The sequence below is a fragment of the Podarcis gaigeae genome (assembly GCF_964106915.1).
Source record: "Podarcis gaigeae genome assembly, chromosome: 8".
Lineage (NCBI taxonomy): Eukaryota > Metazoa > Chordata > Lepidosauria > Squamata > Lacertidae > Podarcis > Podarcis gaigeae.
The window spans coordinates 21,585,152-21,609,065 of NC_139684.1; the positions used below are offsets into that span (position 1 = coordinate 21,585,152).

Below are 23,914 nucleotides of genomic sequence, written 5' to 3' on the forward strand. Positions count from 1 at the left end.
GACTTCTCCCTTCCTCTCTGCCTGCTACAAAGATTTCCCAGCATTGCCCTGTACTTATTTAAACAAATATTATGACCAAGTAAACCACAGATGGAAGGTGAACTCCTTAACCCTTGAAAAATCTTAAGGAAAGGAAACAGAAGCGGGGGCGGGGAATAGAGACTGAGAAAGAATTTTATAAGTGTTAACCCTTCAAAGGTACAAATGAAGGACGTATCAGCCTAATATCCCAAAATGTGATGGGATCCATAGGAGGGAGTGTCACACGGCAGGGGCAAAATTCGGTTTCATTTCACCCGGGTCAACGACCCAATTTGGCATGCGCGCACACATTGCACATTTGCAGGGGGGGGGCTGGGAGTGGGCAATTTTGTTTTAAAAGCTTCTATAAGTGTAAATGTGTTATCTACCTACAAATACAAGGCAACATGTTTCATAGACCAAGTCTATGGGGCAGTTCCATTTGGCAAAAGGAGGAAGCTGCAGTAATATATTTTTGCAGGTTGTTAATAAAATTCCCTAAAGAAGTTTTTCTTTCCAAAATGCATTGGGCAGTAATAAAAGATTTTGGGTGCTTGGGGCACCTTTTCTCTTTGATTTATTCCTGCATTCATGCCCTTAACTCTCTCTCTCTCTCTCTCTCTTTCTTTTGTATCATGCTCTATTACTCTTCCATGGTCCTCTACCCATTCCAGGATATTTCCAATGGGCTGTCTCCAACTAAGTCCTACTCAGAGTAGACCCACTGAAATTAATCAACCCAGGTTAGTTATGTCCATTCATTTCAATGGGCCTATTTCGAGTAGGGCTAACACTGGATATATAACCCAGTGTCCATAGTGGGTGATTCACAAGAAGATGACAATTTTCAAACAGCTTGCAAGAAAAAGCGGCGACAGAAGATGATGTGGGAGATTTGTGCTAGTAATGACTGTTTGAGGCATGTGAGATCATGGTTCGGCTATGAATCTACATGCCTGAGCGACTGAGTGATGAATCTACATGCTTGAATCAGGCCCAGAGTACTCAAGCAGGAGCATAAACAGCTGCCATGTAGTCAGAGCTCTACAGCAGGTCTGCACAACTTTTGAACTGCCAAGCTGATTGCAGACTACTAGCTATGTAGCTCAGCCTGCTGGCTGTTTGACAACATCTGTTTTTGCAGTCCCAGACTGGCAACATATTGGGGAGGTTTATTTGATGTTTAACTCGGTGATAGGGACCCTCAGGCCTGGGAGCCAAATGCAGCCTCCAGGCGTCTGTCTTCCCATGACACTCTCGCCAGGCCTTGCCTCTCATAGGCCCTACTTTGTACCTCCCTTGAGTGTTTTTGCCTGACTGGAATGTGTCCTTGAACTCTGATAATGCTTCCTGCTTGCCTGGATGGAGGGCAGAGAGGGCTGTGTGTTTCTGCAGAAACTGGCCTACATTACAACGGCAACGTTTACATTAATCACTCTGCCCATCTCTGCTTCGGGACCCTCCAACCACTAGCATTTTTTGTAAATTACAAAAAGGAGATTTGTTGTGCTAGGGTGACAAAAGACTTTAATCAACTTTAATTGCACAAAACCTAAAGTTCTGTGGTGTGTTTGAATTCCTTCCACAAAACAGCAACAGTCTCAAAGCGCTCACATTTTGCTTTGTTTTGTTTCCTTCAGTGCAAGCACTGTGTAATCACCCTGTGTTCTCCAAGCCTACAATCCTTTCCAGTAGGCTAAATGTATTTCTAGACATTCCTGAAGATAATTTGTACTAGGCATGGAGTTTCTTAGAGATTTATAGCCCATCCTATTCCCAGGATGGATTACACAAATATTTAATTTTTTAAAAAATATATATATATGAAAAGAGAGAGAACGAGGGACGGGAAACCTCCTAAAACACAAGGAGTAAAGCAACATGCAGCAGCTGGACTGATGATGGGTAAGTGGACGGTTCCACGTGCCAAATGAAATGTACAGAGAAAAGCATATGGCACAACTTTACTTTCTGATAGAAGATTAATCTGTTGTAGGAGGACAGAGCACTCATGTGATTCATACAGGACCCCTCCTGGTTTTAGAACCCACGGGAAAAAAGAAGCAAAGCCTGAGCACAAAAGATTTTCTCAATATTGCAACCCTTTCCCATCTTTAGACATTTTGCAAGGAGATGGAGCGAGAATCTTCAGGAGTGGGTTTATTCAACTGGCCGTCCCCAAGGGTCAGTTCAATCTTTGGTTATATTGCCAGAAGGACACCAGATTAAGAAAATCCCTATGGGATCAAAGGATCCATGGAGTTCAGTGTTGATTTCCAAGAGTGGTTAGCCCGATCCCTTTGGGGAAGCTAACATTCAGACCCGCCTCTTGTTCTCTCTGAGGAGGAACCACAGCTCAGTTGTACAGTCCATGCTTTGCATGTTGAAAGCCCCAAATTCAATCCCTGGCATCTCAAGAAACCCTGGAGAGTAACAGTTAATAAGGAAAGGAAACCCCCAGGCTGTCACATATAAACTTCTGTGGGTGATAAATTTAAAAAAGCTCTTGTGGGAGCTTCTTCATAGCCTTACACAAGGAGGTGCACAAATAGAGGAGGTTCTCTGGATTTAGGATTACTTAATGCTGGTGCTGGAGGAGACTCTTGAGAGTCCCATGGACTGCAAGAAGATCAAACCTCTCCATTCTTAAGGAAATCAGCCCTGACTGATCACTGGAAGGACAGATCGTGAAGCTGAGGCTCCAATTCTTTGGCCACCTCATGAGAAGAGAAGACTCCCTGGAAAAGACCCTGATGTTGGGAAAGATGGAGGGCACAAGGAGAAGGGGACGACAGAGGACGAGATGGTTGGACAGTGTTCTCGAAGCTACCAGCATGAGCTTGACCAAACTGCGGGAGGCAGTGGAAGACAGAAGTGCCTGGCGTGCTCTGGTCCATGGGGACACGAAGAGTCGGACACGACTAAATGACTAAACAACAAAAGGAAACTGTCTGAGATGGAGTCAGATCATTGGTCCACCTAGCTCAGTCTATCAGGGGTCAGCAAGGTTTACCTCGCCTGGGCCGGTTCACTCCAGAGGAGATCCCTCAGTGGGCCAGATTGCACATGCACGTGAGTGCGTGCGCCCATGAATTCCAATGTCTGTGTCTGTGCAGACATGATTTCCGGCATCTGCGCATACGCAATTTCCGGTGCTGTGGAAGCGAGTCCCCTCGCTGTGCTGTGCCAGTTTAGCGCAGTGTGCGGGGACTCACCGAGTAGGCAGCTCGTTTCAGGAGTGGCTTGTGGACCGGTTAAACGACCCCCGTGGGCCGCTTGTGGCCTATGGGCCTCAGGTTGCCTACCCCTGGTCTACATGGACAGGCAGCAGCTGTCTAGGGTTTCAGACAGGGGACAATTCCCAGCCTTATCTGGAGGTGTTGGGGTTTAAACCTGGGACCTTCTGCATGCAAAATCAGATGCTCTACCAATGAGCTATGGCCCTGAACACCATCCGCCAGTTTCCTGCCCCACTTTGCTCACACAACATTTCTGCAATGGAGCAGGAAGCAGTCCTTTTGTGGGTGGAAAACAAACTTTGCTAGCAGGATCTTTCGATCTAACCCAATAACTGTGTGGGTAGTGAAGAATAAGTAGTGATTTTTATTTTTTTTTTGTAAAGTTCAATGGTGCATTCGGACTGCCACTATTTTGAGCGAGGAATTCAAGTGCACACTGTAAATTTAGGCTGGCACAATTAAAGTGGGTTAAAGAGCTCTGGCGCCCTGGTGCAACAAATCCACTTTAAAAAAGAAATTGACTTTTTGCAGTTGGAAGTGATGGGGACATGCATTGAAAAGTGTGGGATAAACGAGATGATTAACAGGAAGACATATAAATACCTCACAAACAAATCAAACTGAATATAGGCTGAATGCTCATTGTCATACATCTGCTCTGCACAAAAATCAGGAGTACTCAGTGAATACCAGATATAGTCTAACCCCGGTGTAAGCTTTGCACAAGCAAATCACAATGGATGCTCAATAAATAGGTCATCTGGAGGTGCTCCAAATCAGAAACATTTCCCATTGCTAGGAGAGAGATGGAAGGAGGATTGTTGGTGAAGTGTCATGAGCTACGTTTGGCGCGTCTTCACAGGAGAAGATGAGCAATGACAGGAAATAAGCCGATTTGTATGGAATTTGCTTTTCATGATTCCCAAAGACAAAAAGGAAAGGGTGAGGTGCCACAAACATTCTACATTTGCCTGTAGTCAAAACTGAAGGCTTAGCCTTCAGAGAAATCTCTGATTATCCTCAGGCAGCATACATTGACAATTTTATAATTTTAACGCTGGGGACTTCCAGTAAAACTCTCGGAAATGAGAGTGCACTGGGCTTTGATGATGGCCAGAGGGTATTGGCAGAAAATAAGTCTGTGTCTGTGTGTGCTGGGGCGGGGGCGCAAACACAGAGGAATTAAAACTGACTTAAAAAATGAACATGGTTGGGCGGCCCAGAAAAATGACCCCAGAGCCGCAGGTTAATATTTAGATACCTATGATTTATAGCACTTGAACTTTCTTTTTGTACCATCTATGAGAACCCATTTGCTATAAAAGTAGGAGATTCAAAGCTAGAACCTTAAAGAGAAAAAACAAAATGTGAGAAGCCCCTGCTTATTTTATTAAGCAGGGGAAATAGCTGTATTTCCCCTGCTTAATAAAATACACTTGGAACCAAAGCTCTGTGAGAGTTTCAGCATTATAGGATTCCCCCCTTTACTTCAAACCTGGAGGTCAGGTAGGATTGGGGGGGGGGAGAGGAAGAGGAAGAGGAAGGGAACTTGACACATTCAGTGAGTGGCACAGGGGGCAAGCTATTGTCACCTCCAAATGACATGAACGCCTGGAAGAGCCATTCGTATATTTTTTTGAACATTTATTCACTGCATTTATTAGTTTCCTGTTAGCTTTATCCGTGCAACTCCTGTGTACTAGAACTCCTGAATTCACTCAGACTTGCCAAATCAAGAGTTACTGGACAGCAACATTCAATGCCACAGATCCTATTAACTGAAACTCTGCAGGCCAAGATGTAGTGCAGTGGTTAGAGCAGGAGAGGAGAGATCGCCAACATAGTGCCCACAGATAGGCAGGCACCCCTTGGGCTTGGAAGAAACATCCTACTGTTGTCATGTGTGATAGGGCAGTTGGTGGGTGGGTGCATTTGTGGGTGTGTGATGCCCATGACATTTCCCGCCCCGCCCCCCCTTCTGCAAAAATGCTCATTGGCCCAAAAAAGGTTGGCAGTCCCTAAGTCAGTGTGTCAAACTAGCACCAGGAAGGCCCAGGTTCAAAATCCTTCCTGAGATACAAAACTTACAGCGGGAACTTTATGCCACGCACTGCCTTGCAACCAAACCTACCTCATGTTATAAAGAGTAAAGAAATGGATGGAGCACCATGTACACAAACTGGGTGCCGTGGCATGGCACCTCTTTCACCCCTGCTTTACACAAATGGGGTGGAGGGAGGCGTGGAGAACCAGGAAGCCATAGTTAACTACATAGAGATGAGGGAGACATTTGATTCGGCTCCCATTTAAAGCTGGACTTAACCTAATTCACATCTTTCTGAAACAATATGCGAAATGTAATATAGCCATCCTTGGAAATATGCACTTTTCCCGAATTTGGCAATGCAGTTCCCCAGCCAAGTAACGTGTACAAATATGCAGACATTAGTGAAAATAACATGCCAAAAAAGGCATTATGTTCAGGGGAACTGCTATGCAGAAATATATTTATTAGGTGAAATTCCCACTAAAATGAGGATGAATTTTCACATTAAGAAAACAAATAAATCCAAACTGACGTGGAAATGTGGAGAATTGAATTTAAAATTGGAAAAAAATGAAATTTACAAATTCACCCAGCCTTAACTGTGGTTTTCCATTACTATAGTTCATGGCCTTCAAACAAGCCAGGATTTGTAAGCCAACTTTAAACCATGGTTTCATAATATAACTTGTTTAGGAGCCACTAGCTTAGTTTTCTGGTTCAGATGTAATGGAAAGCTATGGTTTATAGTGGTTTCCTGGCTTGTCTTCTTGTTTGCACATGTAGGGAGGACTGATAGAGGAGGAAAAGGGCTACAGTTCTCCTGAGTATTCTGGTTTATTAAGCCTGAATTTGAATGTAGCCATTCCCTGCCCCCCTTTTTGAAAGCTGCCTTACAGCACTTCTTTGCAGGCTGCAAAGAAACCAGAACAAGAAGCTAAGACTCACAGGTCTGATCCTCTCTGGCATTTCTTATAGCCTTGTTGACTTAGTATTTCTAAGAACTGCTGCCTTTGAAACCACCCACCAAATGTACCCCAAAGTTGGCATGAACATGGGGGGGGGAGCATGTTTAGGAGCCCTGGTTTCCACTGACCGTTCATTTCTCAGTCTCGTAAATTCCACACAATTTAAGACATGTAACAAAATAGCCATCTTCGGTCCAGAAGTATGAGAAGTATTTTAGCTGATGCAGCAGAAAACACAATGATATAAACCAAACTTTAAAACAGATGGATTAAGAGGAACTGGACAGCCAGCAAAATCATGTTGCTATTGTCAGTGCCTGGAAACGGGCTGTACTGTTGCACTTTGTTTTATAAAACACAAAGACCGCAAGGGGAATATTCTCCCTCAGTATGCGTGTATCATTCCACTAGTACTATGTAAGACTAAAACAAACAGATCACCGCCGTTGCTTGGAGTGCATTTGTTAATGGGGTGGAGTCACTTTAAACAAAAATTTATTATCATTTAAAAGCTGAAGGGAACAAAATATTCAGATGACAGTAGAAAAACCCAACTAATATGTTGCAGGGTCATGAAAGTAAAAAAAACAAGGAATGGTTGGCTTAAAGTTTACTCAGAATTAACAGCCTCATACCCAGCAGTGCTCAGGAATTCTAAGAAAAAACAAAAAACCACTGCAATTTTGAAATCTGTGGTTAAAATCAGGGCAGTTAAAAAAGGTTTTGTATGCCACCTTGATTCAAAATGGTGTCCAATTGTATCCAGAGGTAGACAAAATCCTGCTCCTTGGAACCACCACACAAAATTTGGTTATGATTTCTTAAGAGGTGACCAGACAAACAATGTTCCAAAACATTTTACAGATGAAAGGATTGTATATCCACAGGTGAACGTGCAGAAAATCTGGCACAGTTAGGATTTTATATCAAGACAGAAGAAGAGATTCTGCATGCCGAGTGTCCAATATGAAGAGAGCACATGCTTTGTATACATAAGGCAGGGGTGCCCAAACTTTTTTCAAAGATGGCCAGATTTGATGAAGTGAACATGCGTGAGGGCTGATCAAAGTGGTTGAGGTTTTTTTTTTTACAATTTTACTTTGGACATGCCTGACATAATGTCTCAAAGCCCTGGAGTCTCCTGTTAAAAGAATCAGAGAGCAGGTGATGTGAGAAACCTCTGCCTGAGACCTTGGAGAACAGCTGCCAGTCAGAGCAGACAATATTGGGCTATAGGGACTTGAGCTCTAACTTAGTACCAGGCAGTTTCCTATATCACTATCAGGGAAGGCTGACCTATTAGGGCAAACAGGGCATTGCTGCACTAGCTTCAGTCTGCCCTCAGACAGCCCACCACCCACCTGCCTTCCTAGGTTGTGGCCCTGCCTGTCAGCTTCCTTCACCTCAGTATTGCCCTTCTGGAACTCAGCAGGGAGGAAGATGGGGCAAAACTAGAATTGGTTGGCTCTGCCTGTCTATGTTGCCTGTCATTAGCTCTGGCTCCATCTACTGTTGGCTTCTCTGCCTTCTGCACTGCCCTTCCTGATGGACACAACCGATCATCCACCACACAGGACAAAACCAGTTTAGTCAAGGTAACTGGTAAATGTTACCAAGGAGGCCCCTCCAGCAGCAGAGCAGCTTTTAATTCAGCCTTGGATTTCATTACCAAACTAGAAACGTCTAACCGGCGAGCACATCCATTTCTGAAAGCAAAAGCTCCGTGCCGTTTCTCAGAACCTTTCAGAATTCCATTTTGCTGACAGTTCATCAATAGTGCATGGGGCTGGATGCCTTTCCATTACTGTGTTATTACCACCATACTAAAAGAACAGGGAGAACGAAAGCCTCAAGGACCTCATAATTTACCCATCAGCAGAAGTTATTCCTGAGGTGTTTTGAGATTGTGCCAACATTTTGCTCAAAAGCGAGCCATGAAGCCTTTGCTGGAAAAAGAACTGAAGTGCAAATCAAGTTGGTTGAAAGAAATAATCTACTACTGCCAGAGCTTACAAGCTAATAGAGGAAGAAATTGAAATCCAAATAGATGAATGGTAGGTTTCGTTTGCATTCAAGCATCCACAGCATCCCTATGGAGCAGGGAGGGGGGAGGCTGGTGGCGTAAGCCCCAATTTTACGATATAGTGGTCTGACCATCAGTTCCATCCTTCCCATATCCAGCCTATCCCACATGGACCCTGAAGTGAAGGCTAGGTTGGAACACACATACACGCCCTGGTTACAGATGAACCTCTCTCAAGAGTGACCCAATCTCTCCAAAATCTCAGAGAACAGCACCCATGCCCTTGTCGCTCCCTAAAGGGGCCTTGGAGATGTATCTTTTGTAATGATATAGGCCAAGCAGTCTGATAAGGGCCAGCTGCTTCCAGCCTTCTCTATCTCCCTTTTCCTGGGGTTCTACAGGAGGTGATATTAGCAACAAGTCAAGGCAAACCAAGGCAGTATAGGGAAGGAGTGGTGGCAGAGTGCAAGAGAAGAGAATGAAGATTCAACAGGTGCCTTCTAGGCCAACTTGTAAATGCCTGCTGAAAACTTCTCTATTCTACTAAGGCTATGCAGGAAATTAAGAGTACATCACTCACAATGGTTTACCGATCTTTGTGTTTAACTTTTTGTGCTTATATTGTATCGTTTTTGGTTTTTTTTACTTTTTATATATTTTATAATATAACAGTATATAAACATTTTAATTAATAAATAAATGTATATAATATCCAGCTGGATGGACCAACAGGCTTCATATGTCCACTGAGAACATCTTACCCAAGGGCACCAAGTTTAAGGTCCTCCCCAGCTAATTTAGCCAATGGCCAGGGATGATGGGAGTTGTAGTCCAAGAACATATGTGGGATCCAAAGTTGATAATCACTGTTTAAAAGCCCTGGCGAAACAACCCTTCATTGCTCTTACCATGGGCATCCGTGGGGCAGAAGACAAGGAGGCACTCAGTTTCCCTTCCCCCACTGCATGAACCATAACCCCAGTTCCCAGCTTCCATTTTAAAAAGTTTCTATAGTTTATAGATATAAGAGGCAAAGTGTGCTGGCACTGTTCTCCTCATTTGTTTTGTGAGAAACTTCCTTGCTCCCACATTTCAGTTATGTACGTATGTATGCTTATTTGTAGTATTGTAACAGATAAATAGGTACCGCTCCGGCGGGAAGGTAAACACAATTTCCGTGTGCTGCACTGGTTTGCCAGAAGTGGCTTAGTCATGACCTGGAAGCTATACGCCAGCTCCCTCGGCCAATAAAGCGAGATGAGCGCCGCAACCCCAGAGTTGGCCACGACTGGACCTAATGGTCAGGGGTCCCTTTACCTTTACCTAAAACCAACCCCACGGGAAAAAAAACCCTGCAGACACCCCTGACTCCTATCCTTCTCCTACCTGGACAGGAGGCACATTTCATTCTGTAGAAGAGCCCATAAAAAGCAGCTTCTAAGAGTCCACTCAAAGAGTGATTTTGGAGAGCTCAGGGAGCTGCACCTGGATCTGTTAAACCCAAGGTGCCAAGTCCCTTTTAAACCACCTCTGAATCTAAAATGCAATCCCATGGTTCCCCCACAAAGTGACATTTACATGTATCAGAGCAGAGTATTCCCCCACTGTCCTGAACACCCCAAATCTCTCTGCTTCAGTACTTCTCCCCACAAAGAAAAGACATTTTAATCCCTGATCTGAAACGTTCCTAACAAAACACGCTGGAGGGGAGAATCAAACCAAGAGAGGGCACGTTTATTTAATAACCCAAATCTTCTGGTAATTTAATAGTGGGGGTCAGGTGTTAAATAAGGGCTCTTATAAACATTTATTTTGGTAGCGGGGGGAAGCAAAAGCCAACTGAATTCAGTATGACGAAAACAAAGCTGGCAAGAGGGGCCAGCGGAGCATATCGCACATGTTGGGGCTATCAAAATAAACTCTCCAGAGTCCAAAGATAGATGCAATTTTAACTACCACTCAGTTTCTCTCCACTTTGTTAGCAAGTTGAGTGTATTAAGATGCAAATCGTGTATTTACAATGTATCAAGTTATATGGGGTGGATTTAATATTACAGTTCACAATAAACCAAAGTGATTAAACTTTGATTCAACTCCCAAGATCTCAGCATTCAGGCTCCCATGAATAATTCCAGGAATAACTGGCCTGTAAAATAATACTGGCATATTTATAAAGAAAAGTGTTAGCTCATCTGTTACTTCATGTCCTCTAGGAAACCAAAACAACAATATAGGCTGTGAATGTATATATGTATAAGATGAGTAGGCAGGTTTGACTCACTGGGACTATAATAAACCCTGAGACACAGCTCTGAGTAGGTGGATTTTAGGTAGAAAGAAAAAGGGGCCCTCGTGGGGTGGTAAATAGATAGACCACGGATTTGCAGACCCCCTCCCCACCTTGCCCAGAGAAAGTTAGCAAAGCTATTTGGGGGCCCCCTTGAAATTATTTGGGTATTTCACACCAATTCACTTTAATGTATATGGAGGCAAAAGTGGAGGTGCAATTCAGATGAAATTATGCATCACATGGGCAAAGTGAGATGCAGGATGCGGGAAGGTCCGGCTAGGATCGTTGAGAAACCTGGGTTAAAATCCCTGGTCAGTCACTAAGCTCTCTAAGCTGGTCACCCTCTCTCAGTTTAACCTACTTCGCAGGGCTGTTGTGAGAATAACATGAGATACTTCCTATGCACACTGCCCTAAGCATCTTAGAGGAAGGATAAGATACAAATGTAACAGGGACCCTCCAGACTGGTGGGTTGTTTATTTTTTTTTTGCAGGGTGTAGTCTGCAAATGCAATAAAGGTGGATTAGTGATGAATTTATAATAGACCATTCACACATCATTCTGCTTTGTTAGCTGTTCTGTGAGGCTGCCCCAATGTTACTGCATTACAGCTACCCAGAAAGGCAACTCTTGCACTACAGCACAACAAAAGCGGGACAAAAAATAAACCGAGACATTTGTGGTATAAGAAGTTACAGGATTTCGGGAGTCAATTAATGGGCATGCACTGATTGGAAAGAGAGCGGTATGTCAACCCACAAACTTGTGGAGGTACAAACAGTGCTGAAAGTTGGATCATATATAACTGGACTGATGCCATCATGAACACGGATCGTCATAAATGCACACTATAAAGGACTTCTGGAGGGGGTCATAGATAGACCAGGTTTTGCTCCTCCAGCAACTGCAGGAGTGGGTGTGACAAAGCTACTTCTCCCAGTCTAGCCTGGTAGGCAAACCACATCCATTCCTAATGAAGCCAGGTCTTGCAATGGCTACACGTGCCTTAGTAACATACAAACCAAATTATTGCACTGTGCTCACTGTGGGGCAAATATGGATGAGTATCTGGAAACTTTAGCTGAGACAGTTTGTGGCATTGGTGGGTGCTCAACCATGGAGCATTTGACATCCTTATTTACAACAGGTGTTCTGGATTCCCAGAAATAACATTAGAATAGCCCTGATGGATCAGGCCAAAGGCCCATCATCCTGTTCTCTCACTGACCAACCAGGTACCCCAATGTGAATCCTGAAAGCGGGACTTGAGCGCAACAGCACCCTCCCCACTTGTGATTCACAGCAACTGGTAATCAGAGGCATATTGACAATGGAGGTAGCCATTGTGACTGGCAGCCATCCAAACCATGGTAGAGGCATGGCTGGTTGGGACACAGGAGAAGGCTATCTCTGAGGTTGCTACAGAACTCCCCACCGAATTTCAGGCAGTGAAACTCATGAGTTTCTAATGTATTCTGTTATTTATTTGTTTATTTATTATTTTATTTGTATGCTACCCTTAGTGACACAAGCACAGAGGGTGTGTGTGGAGGAGGGGTCTTACACATTTTCTTAAATAAATTTGATTTGCACATGGTACAGTGCATGGGAGGGAGGAATGGAAAAGCCAAGCATCCTATCCTGAGCTCCTTACTCAAAGCAGAAAATAAAGAAATAAATCAAAACTTAAAATGGATAATGATGAGTGCCTGAAAGATCTGCACTGATCCACACTGGATCCTATACTGCCACATCATCTTAGCGTGACTATACTGATACTGGTGTTCAGAAAGAGCTTCTGTTTCATACTTGATGTTGTTTCCCTATGTGTGCAGCAGATGTCTCCTGTTTTTATTTCTCTTCTGATACAAGTGTTGGGATTAGTGTCCCGAATCCACAGATCTTTGCATGCAGCCATGGCAGGCTGTAGACACTCAGCTGAACACCAGAACAGGGAGGACTGTAGGAAACTTCCTTATACCAAGTCAAACTCTTAATCTAGTATTGACTGCTCTGACTGGCAGCAGCAATCTGGAATCTCAGGCAGGGATCTTTCCCATCATCATCCCATCATCACCTGAGGTTTTCAAAATTGGATATGCTAGGTAGACCTGGGGCCTTCTACAGGCAAAGCAGGTGCACTAACACTGACTCATCTGAGTCAGACTGCTAGTCCACCCAGTGCAGAGGCCTTTTCCCATCACCTACTAATCTGGAGAGGGCAGGGATTAAACGGGTGACTTTTATCTTTGCAGAACATGTGCTCTTTCCCAGATGCTCACTTGCAGAACTGAGGTTTACCTGGGCAGCAAGGCCTAGAAAGTGGAATAAGTTTTGAAGTGGGAAAGGGGGGGGGGGTGAATGAATTCAAAGTATTTGAGAAAGACTGCTTTACATGTTTGTTCTATCTCCCTCTTTTCTTTCATGGAACAGGTGACAAAATAGAAGTGGGGAAGCTGTTTTTTTCCTTAAAGCTTGCAAAGATGTATGGATGACATGCATAGGAGCAGGAGAATCAAAGGGCTGTCTCCTAGTCCTGCTCAACAGCAGACCCAGCGAAAGTGATGGGTCCACTTAGGACCATTCATTTTAATGGGCCTATTCTGAGTAGGCCCCTTCATGGATCACTGCCTTGCCGTGGCGAAGGGGCTTGAAGAACTCAGAGAACAACAACAACAACCACCATGGCCTCAGAAACAAAGCAATACATGCCTCCACTCCAAAAGGCAAACTGGTGCTTTCACTACATGCCTCCTCCTCCTCCTCCTCCTCCCTGCAACACTGGCATACTTCCCAAGCAAAAGCAACATGAGAATGCCGATATGGTGTTACCGCTGAACACTTCCTGCCTAATTCATTTTTAACAGCATGTTTTGACTGATCAGAGAAGGAAAAACCCACCCAAAGAAGCTGCATAACAAGCAAAGGCTATTCTGTCTAATGTGGGGGGGGGGGGACACATTTTAAAAAATAAATCTATTCAAATTATTATGAGGAATGTCAATGACAAATCTCCTACAGCCTGCAAAATGCTTTTAAAGCTGCCCATTAGCATGACAAAAGCCGTCTCAAGTTGTTTCACTGAGGGGGTAGAAGATACCTTTTGTTTCTCTCTTAACTGCAAAAGCCAAGCACTCAAGCTAAATCTATGATCTCTACTTACCATAGTGGTTGCTAAGGGCATCTCCTGCGCCACCCAGGGGTTTTGATCCAGATTCTGGTTCTAAGGCACTTGGGGGTATTAGCAGTTCAAGCAGGGCAAGTTGATTTTCACCAACAGCAGGCAGGGCAGCTTGCGGCTTCTGGCTTCCAGACGTGACAGTCATCAAAGGATACGGAATATACTCAAATCCGCTGCCAAAGGAACCAGGATTGGCATTATTTTGCACTGATAAGCTTCATAAACCTTAAAAGTAAGCGATCCAGAATTGATGTGGGATACACTATGAGGGCTGAACATGTGAAGTTCGTACAGAATCAGATCGCTGGCCCATGCTGACCAACCATTCTGACAGGCAGTGGCTCTCCACAAAGACTCAGGCAAAAGTCTTTCTGGGCACACTGTCATTTTGAGATCCTTTTCATATGAAAGATGCCAGGAACTGAACTCAAGGCCTTCTGCATGCCAAGCAGAAGAGCTTTATGACTCATCTGTGGCTCTTTTGGGTTAAAATAAACGAAAGTTACAGGCCTAACACTCCCTCTTTCTCTCTCTCTGCAGTTTGTCCGTCAGATTTGGAAAAGATGGCATTTGGCCCTAGCTCTGTACATCAAGGTTGTTGGGATGACCTGTTTCTTGCTTCTTAGGTCTTGGTGACCTGCAGTATAAGCCAACAACTGCAACAGCCTTGTTAAATCCCCCCCCCCCCAGCAGTTGCACAAATTCTTCCTTTCATTTTGATGGTGGGTTCGACTTAAATCGGCTGGAGTACAGCCTTTTTAGCCAGTGTTTTTAAAGTGCATTCCAAGCTGATGGCCTGTTGTTATTCTTACAGGGTGGGAAAGAGTGGAAAATACCTTTCTCCAATCTAAACTATGTGCCAAGCTTTCACAGGTTAGCAACCCAACTCTGTTTGAGTGCCCCAATATTAAAGAGTGCTACAACTCACAGAATCTGTATAGTGGCAGAAAAGTGTTACACACACTCAACAGAGGGAAAGAACATACCAATCTAAGGTGATCCTAATTTATAAAGGATATTCAGGTGTTGTCTGGTGGACAAGTACACATTAGAACCAGAGAACCATAAAGTTGTAGGGTATCTTGAAGGCCCTCTAGTCCAACTTCCCTGCTTGATGCAAGCCAGTTGTTCCTAAACCTTTTCCCTCATGGACCACATGAAGACTGATGAGAATGTTGGTGGGCCACTCAATGATTTTTCTGCCCGTTGTAGTGCAGGGGTTGGCAACCTAAGGCCCAAGGGCCACAAGCGGCCCATGGGGGTTGTTTAACTGGCTCATGGACCCCCGCCGCCCGCTCAGTCGGCTCCCATACGCCACGGTAAACCAGCGAGGACCAGAGCAGGGACCGCCTTCCGTGACACTGGTCAGCTTCCCATTGGCTGCAGGAAGCTCCTGCAGCCAGTGGGAAGCTGTGCACACCACTTCTGCTCCAGAAATAGTGTTTGCGCATGCATGAGCACATGTGTGCACACTCCGGCCCACTGTGGCATCTGCAGGACCGTGAACCGGCCCAAGTCACAAAAACTTTGCCGACCCCTGCTGTAATGCACTGTGCTATATGCTGTATAAACTTTAATTGTATTTTTATTGCTTTCTTTATATCTTATACTGTTTTTTATGGTATTACAATGCATATTGTACTGCATTGCCAGTAAAGGTGAAAGTAAAGGATCCCTGGACAGTTAAGTCCAGTTGAATTCAACTATGGGGTACAGTGCTCATCTATGTTTTCAGGCAGAGAGCTGGTGTTTGTCCACAGACAGGTTTCCAGGTCATATGGCCAGCATGACTAAACCACTTCTGGTGTATGAAAAGACTGTGATGGAGGCCAGAGCACAGAGAAACGCCATTTAGCTTCCCACTGCAGTGGTACCTATTTATCTACTCGTGGCAGTATGCTTTCAAAGTGCTAGATAGGCAGGAGCTGGAACAAAGCAATGGGAGCTCACCCTGCCATACAGATTCGAACGGCTGACCTTACGATAGGCAAGCCCAAGAGGCTTGGTGGTTTAGACCACAGTGCCACCTGCGTCCCTGCACTGCATTACAATTTATGTGGATTTCAAACTGTAGTACAATAATACCACCTGAAGGTTTTGGACCACTGGTGGTCCAGGGACCATAGTTTGGGAACCCCTGATGTAGGCAATCTAGAGTTAGAACATCCCCAATGGCAGTCCAGTCTCTGCTTAGAGGCCTCTGGCAATGGTGGGTCCAACTTTGCCCAGCCTACCATGACATGGCTGAGATGCCAAGTGGTCCATCAAAGGAAATCAAAACACCAAAAGAGCACCAGATGCCAAGGAGTCCTGACATGCCCTGTGTTCCCAGTCTTGTTCCCCACTCCTGATTCCTGGCTGATTTGCCCTCTTCAGTTCCAACTCCTGGTGCCTGGCTCCAAACAGCTGCTCACAGCCCAGGCCTCAGAGGCCTCCTCAGCAGCTCACTAAGGATGGGGGAGACATTCATTTTTACGCTATCCTTCCTTATTCATACTTTCCAAAACAACATGGGAGCTAAAACATAGTCATCTTTCAAAATTTACACTTCTCCGAATTCTGAAATGCAGTTCTCCAACCAAAAAAAAAAAAAAGCATCCTAGAATGTGTATATAAGAGGGTGATGCAGATAAATGTGCATACATTCATTAATTAAATTAACATAAAGAATGCATGTTTGGGGGGGGGGAATATGAGAAATGCATACTGAACTGCTGACAAATTTTAATGAGTTTAAACAAAACAAAACACCACAAACTGACGCAGAAATGTGGCATACCAAACTTAAGATTGGAAAAATGAGAACCTGTGAGAAACGAAACTGACAAATTCATCCATTCCTATCAGTGTTCCACATGCCTTATCCCATGAATTTTAACCAGATCCAGCTAGTTGTTGAGGATTACTTGGGACCTGGAATGTGCTCAAGAGAAGCCAAAGCACGTTGAGGAAGCACTTTGAGCTGTTCAGCGTGTTGCTTCTCCATAACATGAGTCTAGGGTCACAAGAATGAACGGAATGAATTCTTCCCCATGTTACTTACAAAGAGCTTTTGATTGGCTGCCTCCCAGTTTGCTCAAGGAACTCATAGGAATTGGTTTTTAAACTTTCAGAAAGCTGGCCTGCTTGGATACCAGCACTGATCTCCAGCAGTCGACCACTCTCACCTATCAAGCAAAAAAGAGAAGAGGGCAAATAAAACCATTATTTAGTTATTTTATCTGCAGGCAGCTGCAGTGTTAACTGTTGATCTGCACACAGAACAGAGTGAGACAGGGGTGAGACCTGAGGTGATATCCAGATTTCAACAAAGAGGCTAGATATGGTCCATGTCAATTTTGCATGTGTTTCATTAGGTGGTTCTGTCCTCTTTCCGCATTTACCTAGGAATCATTATTTTTAATCTGCATGAACATTTGTATTTAAACCCAGTCACCTTTCACCCAACTTCAGATGGCATGAGGAATACAGAGAGTCTGAATGTGACCCCAAAGTTTGGGCAGGTTCACATGGCAGAGGATGGTAGCAAGGTCCAGTATGGTTTCAAACTGAATGGAGGACCATGTTTTGAGATTTCTGCATTTCAGGGGGTGGGTGGATTAGATGGCCTTCTTGATCCCTTCCAACACTCCAATTCTATTTGTAGATGTTCCGCTGCTGAAGCCTTTGCCAGCCTCATGCCCTCCAGATGGCTTTGGACTAGCACTTTCATCAACCCCATTCAGCACTGCTGGGAATCAGGCAGGCGAAGGCTGCGCTATTGTAATAATTGTCCTATTACTTCAGATTGCCCATTAAGAAGAAAGAAGTAGGTGTTTTAATTCAAACTGTGATGCCAGGCACGAAGGTGGGCATACATTCCAGACAATGCATTGTAACTTAGCATCCTTCCAGCTCTGAAAACACACACACAGAAGCCCACAGTCAACAGAATTTTCATCGTTTCTGGAAAATGTACTTAGTCATATTCATTTAATTACAATGTTCTGCAGGTGGCCTTTACTTCTTCAGAGTAATCCGAATCGGAAGGATACAAAGCACAAATGATTTTTCTGTTGTTAACAGAAAGCCTCCCTCCTTCTCTCCCCCCCCACCCTTTTCTTTTCGGTCAGAGGTTTGTATTGAAAAGTTTTGCCTTTGTAATAGTCTCAAGCAATAAATGAGAACATACAAAGAGCTAAGATGCCAATAAAAACGAAAGAGAACTATGTGAATCAGAACTAAACATGGTTTTCTGGGACTAAGAGGCAAATGATAACATGAAGCTTGGCTGGAGAGGCCAAAGCAACTGGAACAAAAAGGGGGGAGAGGAGTTTTTAATAAAGGGAGGTGTATTTTAGCTGACAGACAGTAGACATCATCATCACCATAAGCCTCTAAGAAAAGCGAGAAATGGAAACCAGTATTCATAAAAAGCCTGCACACACACCATACATTTAAAGTACATTGCTTCCACCAAAGAATCCTGGGAACTGTGGCTTACCCCTCGCAGGGCTACAGTTTCCAGCAAACTTAACAAACTACAGTTCCTAGGATTCTTTTTGAGAAGTCATGAGCTTTAAATCTACAATGTTTATCTGAAGAAGTGTGCATGCACATGAAAGCTCATACCAGTAACAAACTTAGTTGGTCTCTAAGGTGCTACTGGAAGGAATTTTTTTATTTTGTTTCGACTACAGCAGACCAACACGGCTACCTACCTGTAATGTGTACACTGTCTCATAAGGGCTATCTTGGCCCTGAACCACCTAACCCTTAACAAGTGTGTCTGTGTATGGGCATTACAACCCATACTGAATTCATCCACTGAGAAGAAGGGTTAGATCATCTCCACCATCTGCTGTGGTCATAAATCCCAGCAAAGTAACCCCAGGAACTGTAGTTCCCTGGAAGTGATTGGGGCTCATGAGGACCAGCACAAAACTACAATTTTCAGCGTTCTTGGGTTGAAAGTCATGGCAATTAAGCCAGTTGATATTTGTCCACATTTGTAGTGTAGATATGCCCCAAGACAAATTTTGACAGAATCTACACTTCCAAAGTTTTTCAGCTTACACATTTGTATTTTTAGATATCTACCCAGTCTCAACCTGCTTTCTGGTATGTTTGTGTGTGCGTGACTACAGTTGATGCAAAAGAAACAGTACGCAAACTGCCTTTCGATCCAAGGCCCTTTAAAATCCTGATAACAAAATTTAACACAATTGTTATGAAACTAGTATGTATTTCAGTACATGTACTATACTTTATAAATCGCTTAGAAGCCTATTTTGGCATTAAGCTGTACATAAATGATTAAATATCCCCATAATTCTTTTTTTTTTTTTTTTTTTTTTTTTTTAGTAAAGAATGCTGGGTCCTTGGTTTTTTGCACAGCACAACATTAGGTTGTATCCCATGCTAGGTGTACCCAGAGCAGACCCACTGAAGTTAATGACTAAGCTAGGTCCATTAATTTCAACAGGTCTACTCTGAGTAGAACTTAGTTAAATAAAAAAGTTCTTACTTTCACAAACCTCTCCTTTCTCGTTTTCCAGCTGGACTTGAAATGTATGGGAAGACCCTTGCACTATCTCAATAACCTCTGGTCCCATAATCACAATCTTCTTTGCTTGTCCTGCAAACATTTAACATATCTTGGTTAGTCAGTTTGCTGAAAAACCAAACTGGGAGTGGTGTTCAACTTACCTTTTATTCAAAGTAGACTTACTGAAATTAATGGACCTAACCTAGGCATATTTATTAATTTCAATGAGTCTATTCTGAGTAGAATTTAGTTAACTACTACCCTGCAACACACATATGCATAGGAAGATGAAATCAGATCAGTGTGTTGTATCCAGTTCTAGTCCTGCTCAGAGTAGATCCGTCAAAGTTAGCAGATGCAACTAACTTAGGTTCATTCATTTCACTGGGTCAATGAGTATAACATAATTTGATACAACCCCTAGACCCTTGGTACATCGAGGTCAGTACTGGCTCTTCTGATTGGTGGCAGCTCTAGAGGGTCTCAGACAGAGGTCTATTGCCACTCTACCTGAAAATGCCAAGGATTGAACTGGGAACCTTCTGCATACAAAGAATGAGATCTACCAGTGAGCTACCACCTCTCCCTGAGTGGTGGGGATGATTTCAGGATCACTTAGGATTCAGACCTAGGTTCAGTGAGCCCTTCAAACCTGAGTACAAGTTCATTCAACAGACCAGCACCATCTGGAGAGATGGTTACCTGAACACCCCGCTTAGCCTCCCCATCAGCTGTGCCAGAATCCAGGTTGTGTTCTCTGGCTCAAGGCCTCCAAGGCGATGGGAATGTGCTGCTCTGCAAAGGGAGAATGCCAGGCAATGTGTATCATGCCAGACCATTCTGGAGACTTCACACTATAAGAGCTGACACTGGCCTTCTGTACCTGAAGAAGACCTGATACTAAGAAGCCATGGCAGCTCCAATCTGAAACCCTGTAGTTCCCAATCCAAGCTCCAGAATCCCTGACATTCTTATAATACTGGAACCAATACTTTCATCCACCTCTCTCTTGAATTTAAATATGTGCTCACATTATTCACATCCACTTGTAAGCCAGCACTTTTTCCACACGTGCTGGACAGGGAGACCCAACAGTAGGTGGAGCCAGAGCCAATGACAGAGGCAGTGTCGCCTCTTGGATTGGTTGTAAGGAAGAAGGCAAGCAGGTGGGAACCAACTGAAGGTAGGCTGAGGTTGGTGAGGCAATGCCCCATTTGCCATAACGGACAAGCCACCACTGGGCCCAACACCAATATAGCTACAATTGTTGTCAAAGTTACAAAAGCTTTTCCCATGCTCAGCACACAAATTATGCAGCAGGGAAAAAAGCAAGATTTCATCAGAAACATAATTTAAAAAAAAATACACACACCCTGTGCAGCATTTTCATGTTGTGGCTTCTCATTCCGTTCCACTAATGGATTTCTACCCCTCTGCCAGATCCCTCCATGCAAAGGGCTCACTAGTGTTTTTGCTCTTTATGAGTGACACGTCCCAGGGATAAAAACGATGCCAGCACTGCGGCCCAACTGTATGCATCAATAGGCTGAAAGGAAGGGCATTATGCAGAAGTCTCATTACGAACCTGGTTGCATAATCAAAGTACATACCAACAGGGTAGCCATTGAGCCACAGTCCATCATAGGTGACACCTGAACAATGGATTATAGAGCCCTGTCCGTTGAATGTGTCATTTCTCCACTGTCCCTTCAAATAGAAGGAGAAAAAGAAAACAGAGAGAGAGAGAGAGAGAGAAGATATGCATTGGTTTCATTTTTAGACTGCAACATGGGTGACTACAGAAAGAAGGGATTAAGCTAGGCGCAATAGCAGAGCGGGTGGCCCTTGGGAGCGTCTTTAGAAATACTATTCCAAAACTGTTGTGAATGTGTGGAGCGGGAGAGGCAAGGCAGCGAGGACTGGGGGAGGGCAAAGGGGAGTCAGAACAGCAGCCCAGGATTACGTCATCATACCAGTGACCTGAAAATGGGCATTTTTTGCTATTGCCCCTGTACTATGGAATGCCCTTCCTTCTGCCACATGTGAAGCAGCAACCACCAGTAGCATCACATGTATCCATTTACCCAGCCTCTCCATGACCCGTAGGAACTGAACCCTGATTTATGTGTTTGAATTTCTGTTTTGTTTTCATGTGCTGTACACTGCTTAGAAATTTTTAAATAATTGGTTTATAAATGCTTTTAAATAAACAAAAATGGCCTGTAAATAGAATAGTTTGGGGCGAGTTGAGAGTTATAGACACCTCTGATAGCATAAACTCCCCCCCCCCAAAAAAAATCCTTTTTAAAAATGCATTCATGATGATTTGTGCTTATGCTGGGATTGGGATGGTTATTTGTGATTCCCACATTCAATACCACCTGCACCTGCAAAAGTTTTGGGGTGGGCATATTGCTTTCATTCCAATCAGTGCATGTTCTGTAACTTCCTGCTGAAATTCTGTAAATGCCATGGTTCCTTTGGCTGGCAGCCTCTGAAAGAAGATGAGTTAGAACTGGAGGGAGAAGCAAGACACCACTGACTTTGGCTGCAATTTCGAGTACTTGAGCCTGTGCTCTTTCCTCCTCTCTCCCCTTCCTTTTTCCTCATGCAACATGTCTTTCTAGACTGTGAGCCTGAGAACAGGGGCCATCTGGGTACCAATGTTTGTAAGTCATCCTGAAAGCCTTTTCAGCTAAAGGGCAAGATATAAATGCTATAAATAAAAAAGGGGAGACCAGAAAAAAATGCAACAGAAAAGCATGGCTTTTATGGTGATAGTGTCATCAGAGTAGGCTACTTCTGCCTACAGATGCCCAAGAAACAAAACTTATTGTGCGGCTTATAGATAGTTGGCAAAAACTTTTTTTAAATGAATTCCAGATTGTGTAATAGCTGAATGCTATTATGCTCTATTAGACTGTCCACCACACTGCTTTTTGATCCATTTTATTTATTGATATTATTTTATCAGTAAAAGCGGGAAGGTTAAGACATTCGGAAGCAGCCTTGGAAGGCTTCTTTGGTGCCAGACCATACAAATGCAGCCCCCGTTAACAATTAGTTGCAGACCAAGATCTCACAGTTGGTGGGCCAGTGGCAAGAGAGTCAACAATGGCAAACTGTGCAAAGTCCTTGCAAGCAGGAGACAGGTGTGCCAATGTGAGAATGTCAGCGACATAATGCTGGCATACAAAAAGAAAGAAAAAACAACCAGGGCCAAACTGAAATGGGAGGTTGGCTTACAAAGGTAGTAACAAGGGAGGTAACAAGGCATCTACCAATCTGTGACAGCCATCAGGGCAAGGCAAGACTCCCAGAACAAGCACTGACAAAAGACATAATTGTGGATGTATAATTTTTGCAAAAACACTGGAAGGAAGTGAGGAGATACAAGGTGGTGTGGATTTTTGTCTAGTCGTTGCAAGTGCCACAGGATACTAAGGGCTAGCGAGCCTTCCCTTCTCCATTCCCAAAGCTTTGAAGCCAGCTCTCCTTCACTCAACTGCCTTGGCTGCAAATGAAAATCCGTACATTTATGTGTGTGTTTTGTGTGGCAGTGGGTTGAGTTCCCGGTGCTGCCAGCTGACAAGCGGTGGCTTGCGCGGAACAAAGTGCTACTATAGCTCTAAATTTATCTGAGCCAACCTCAAATCCCAGATGGATCCAGAGACTCAAATTCTGCCACTCTCTCTTTTTTACACCCTTAGCAACTAGTATCCAAAATAGAGGGGGAGGAAGAGAGAGAGAGAGAGAGAGAGAGAGAGAGAGAGAGAGAGAATGACTGCATGGGCAGCCCAAAAACAGGCATTGGAAAACATGTTGCTGCAGCAACTGGGCTTATTCTGTTCTTTCCATCACTCTTCTAAAGCGTTCCACGGAAATACTTCTACTGAGAATATCATTGTTAAGAGGCAAGCATTCTGCGGTGTGTGTGCTTTAAAAAGAGCCATGACTTCTCTGCGGGTATTGGAAGCTCAGGGGGAGATGCCAGCTTATTTCGGCAACCAGGGATGCTTATTAATTTGCCTCTGGGCTTAAGGAAGTGTCCCAATTGGTAAGAGCCCTGCCCTGGGACATCACTGCAGATTTGGGGACTGGGTGGGGGCAGACAGCAAGAGATACAGTAAGGCTGAAAAGAACAGTGCTGGAATAGATGGGCAAAAAAGTATGACTTTGAGTCACTCAGCCCCCATTTGTGGATATACACAAAATCAAAATCTGCAGGAGAGTAGTGTGTTTTAAGCATATTGCTGAGGTTTCTTTTCTTTTCCATGCCCCATAAGGAGTATAAAAGGTCACATGACAAAGAAGCACCCATTTGAAACAAAGGAAAACATGAAGGGGCTTATGGCTCTGGCACATACAGAAGGCCATTCAACATGCAAGGGAGCAAAGCTCCGTGAAAAGGCAGGTTTGTTGCGTGCAGAAGGTGTCCCATGCTCGGTTAAAAGGGTCTGGTAACTGGTGATGAGCAATGACAAACCTAGACAGCATCTTAAAAAGCAGAGGCATCACCTTGCCAAAAAAGGTCTGAATAGTTAAAGCTATGGTTTTCCCAGTAGTGATGTATGGAAGTGAGAGCTGGACCATAAAGAAGGCTGATCGCCGAAGAATTGAT

The 23,914-nt window shown here is 44.0% G+C and overlaps 1 protein-coding gene across 15 annotated transcripts in view; it reads right to left on the bottom strand.

The window, feature by feature from the left end:
- Nucleotides 1–23,914, bottom strand: part of MORN1 (MORN repeat containing 1) — a 240,352-nt gene that overhangs the window by 188,418 nt on the left and 28,020 nt on the right. For all 15 annotated transcript variants that reach the window (XR_014567423.1, XR_014567424.1, XR_014567425.1 and 12 more), the window contains exons 7-10: nt 20,904–21,000; nt 19,273–19,383; nt 16,810–16,933; nt 13,749–13,939 (exon numbers count right to left, since the gene is read on the bottom strand). Coding sequence is in view for 10 of the 15 variants with exons in the window: in XM_083752623.1 (XP_083608749.1) it covers nt 13,749–13,939; nt 16,810–16,933; nt 19,273–19,383; nt 20,904–21,000 (523 nt within the window). In the remaining 5 variants the exon portion in view is untranslated. The remainder of the gene's footprint in view (nt 1–13,748; nt 13,940–16,809; nt 16,934–19,272; nt 19,384–20,903; nt 21,001–23,914) is intronic.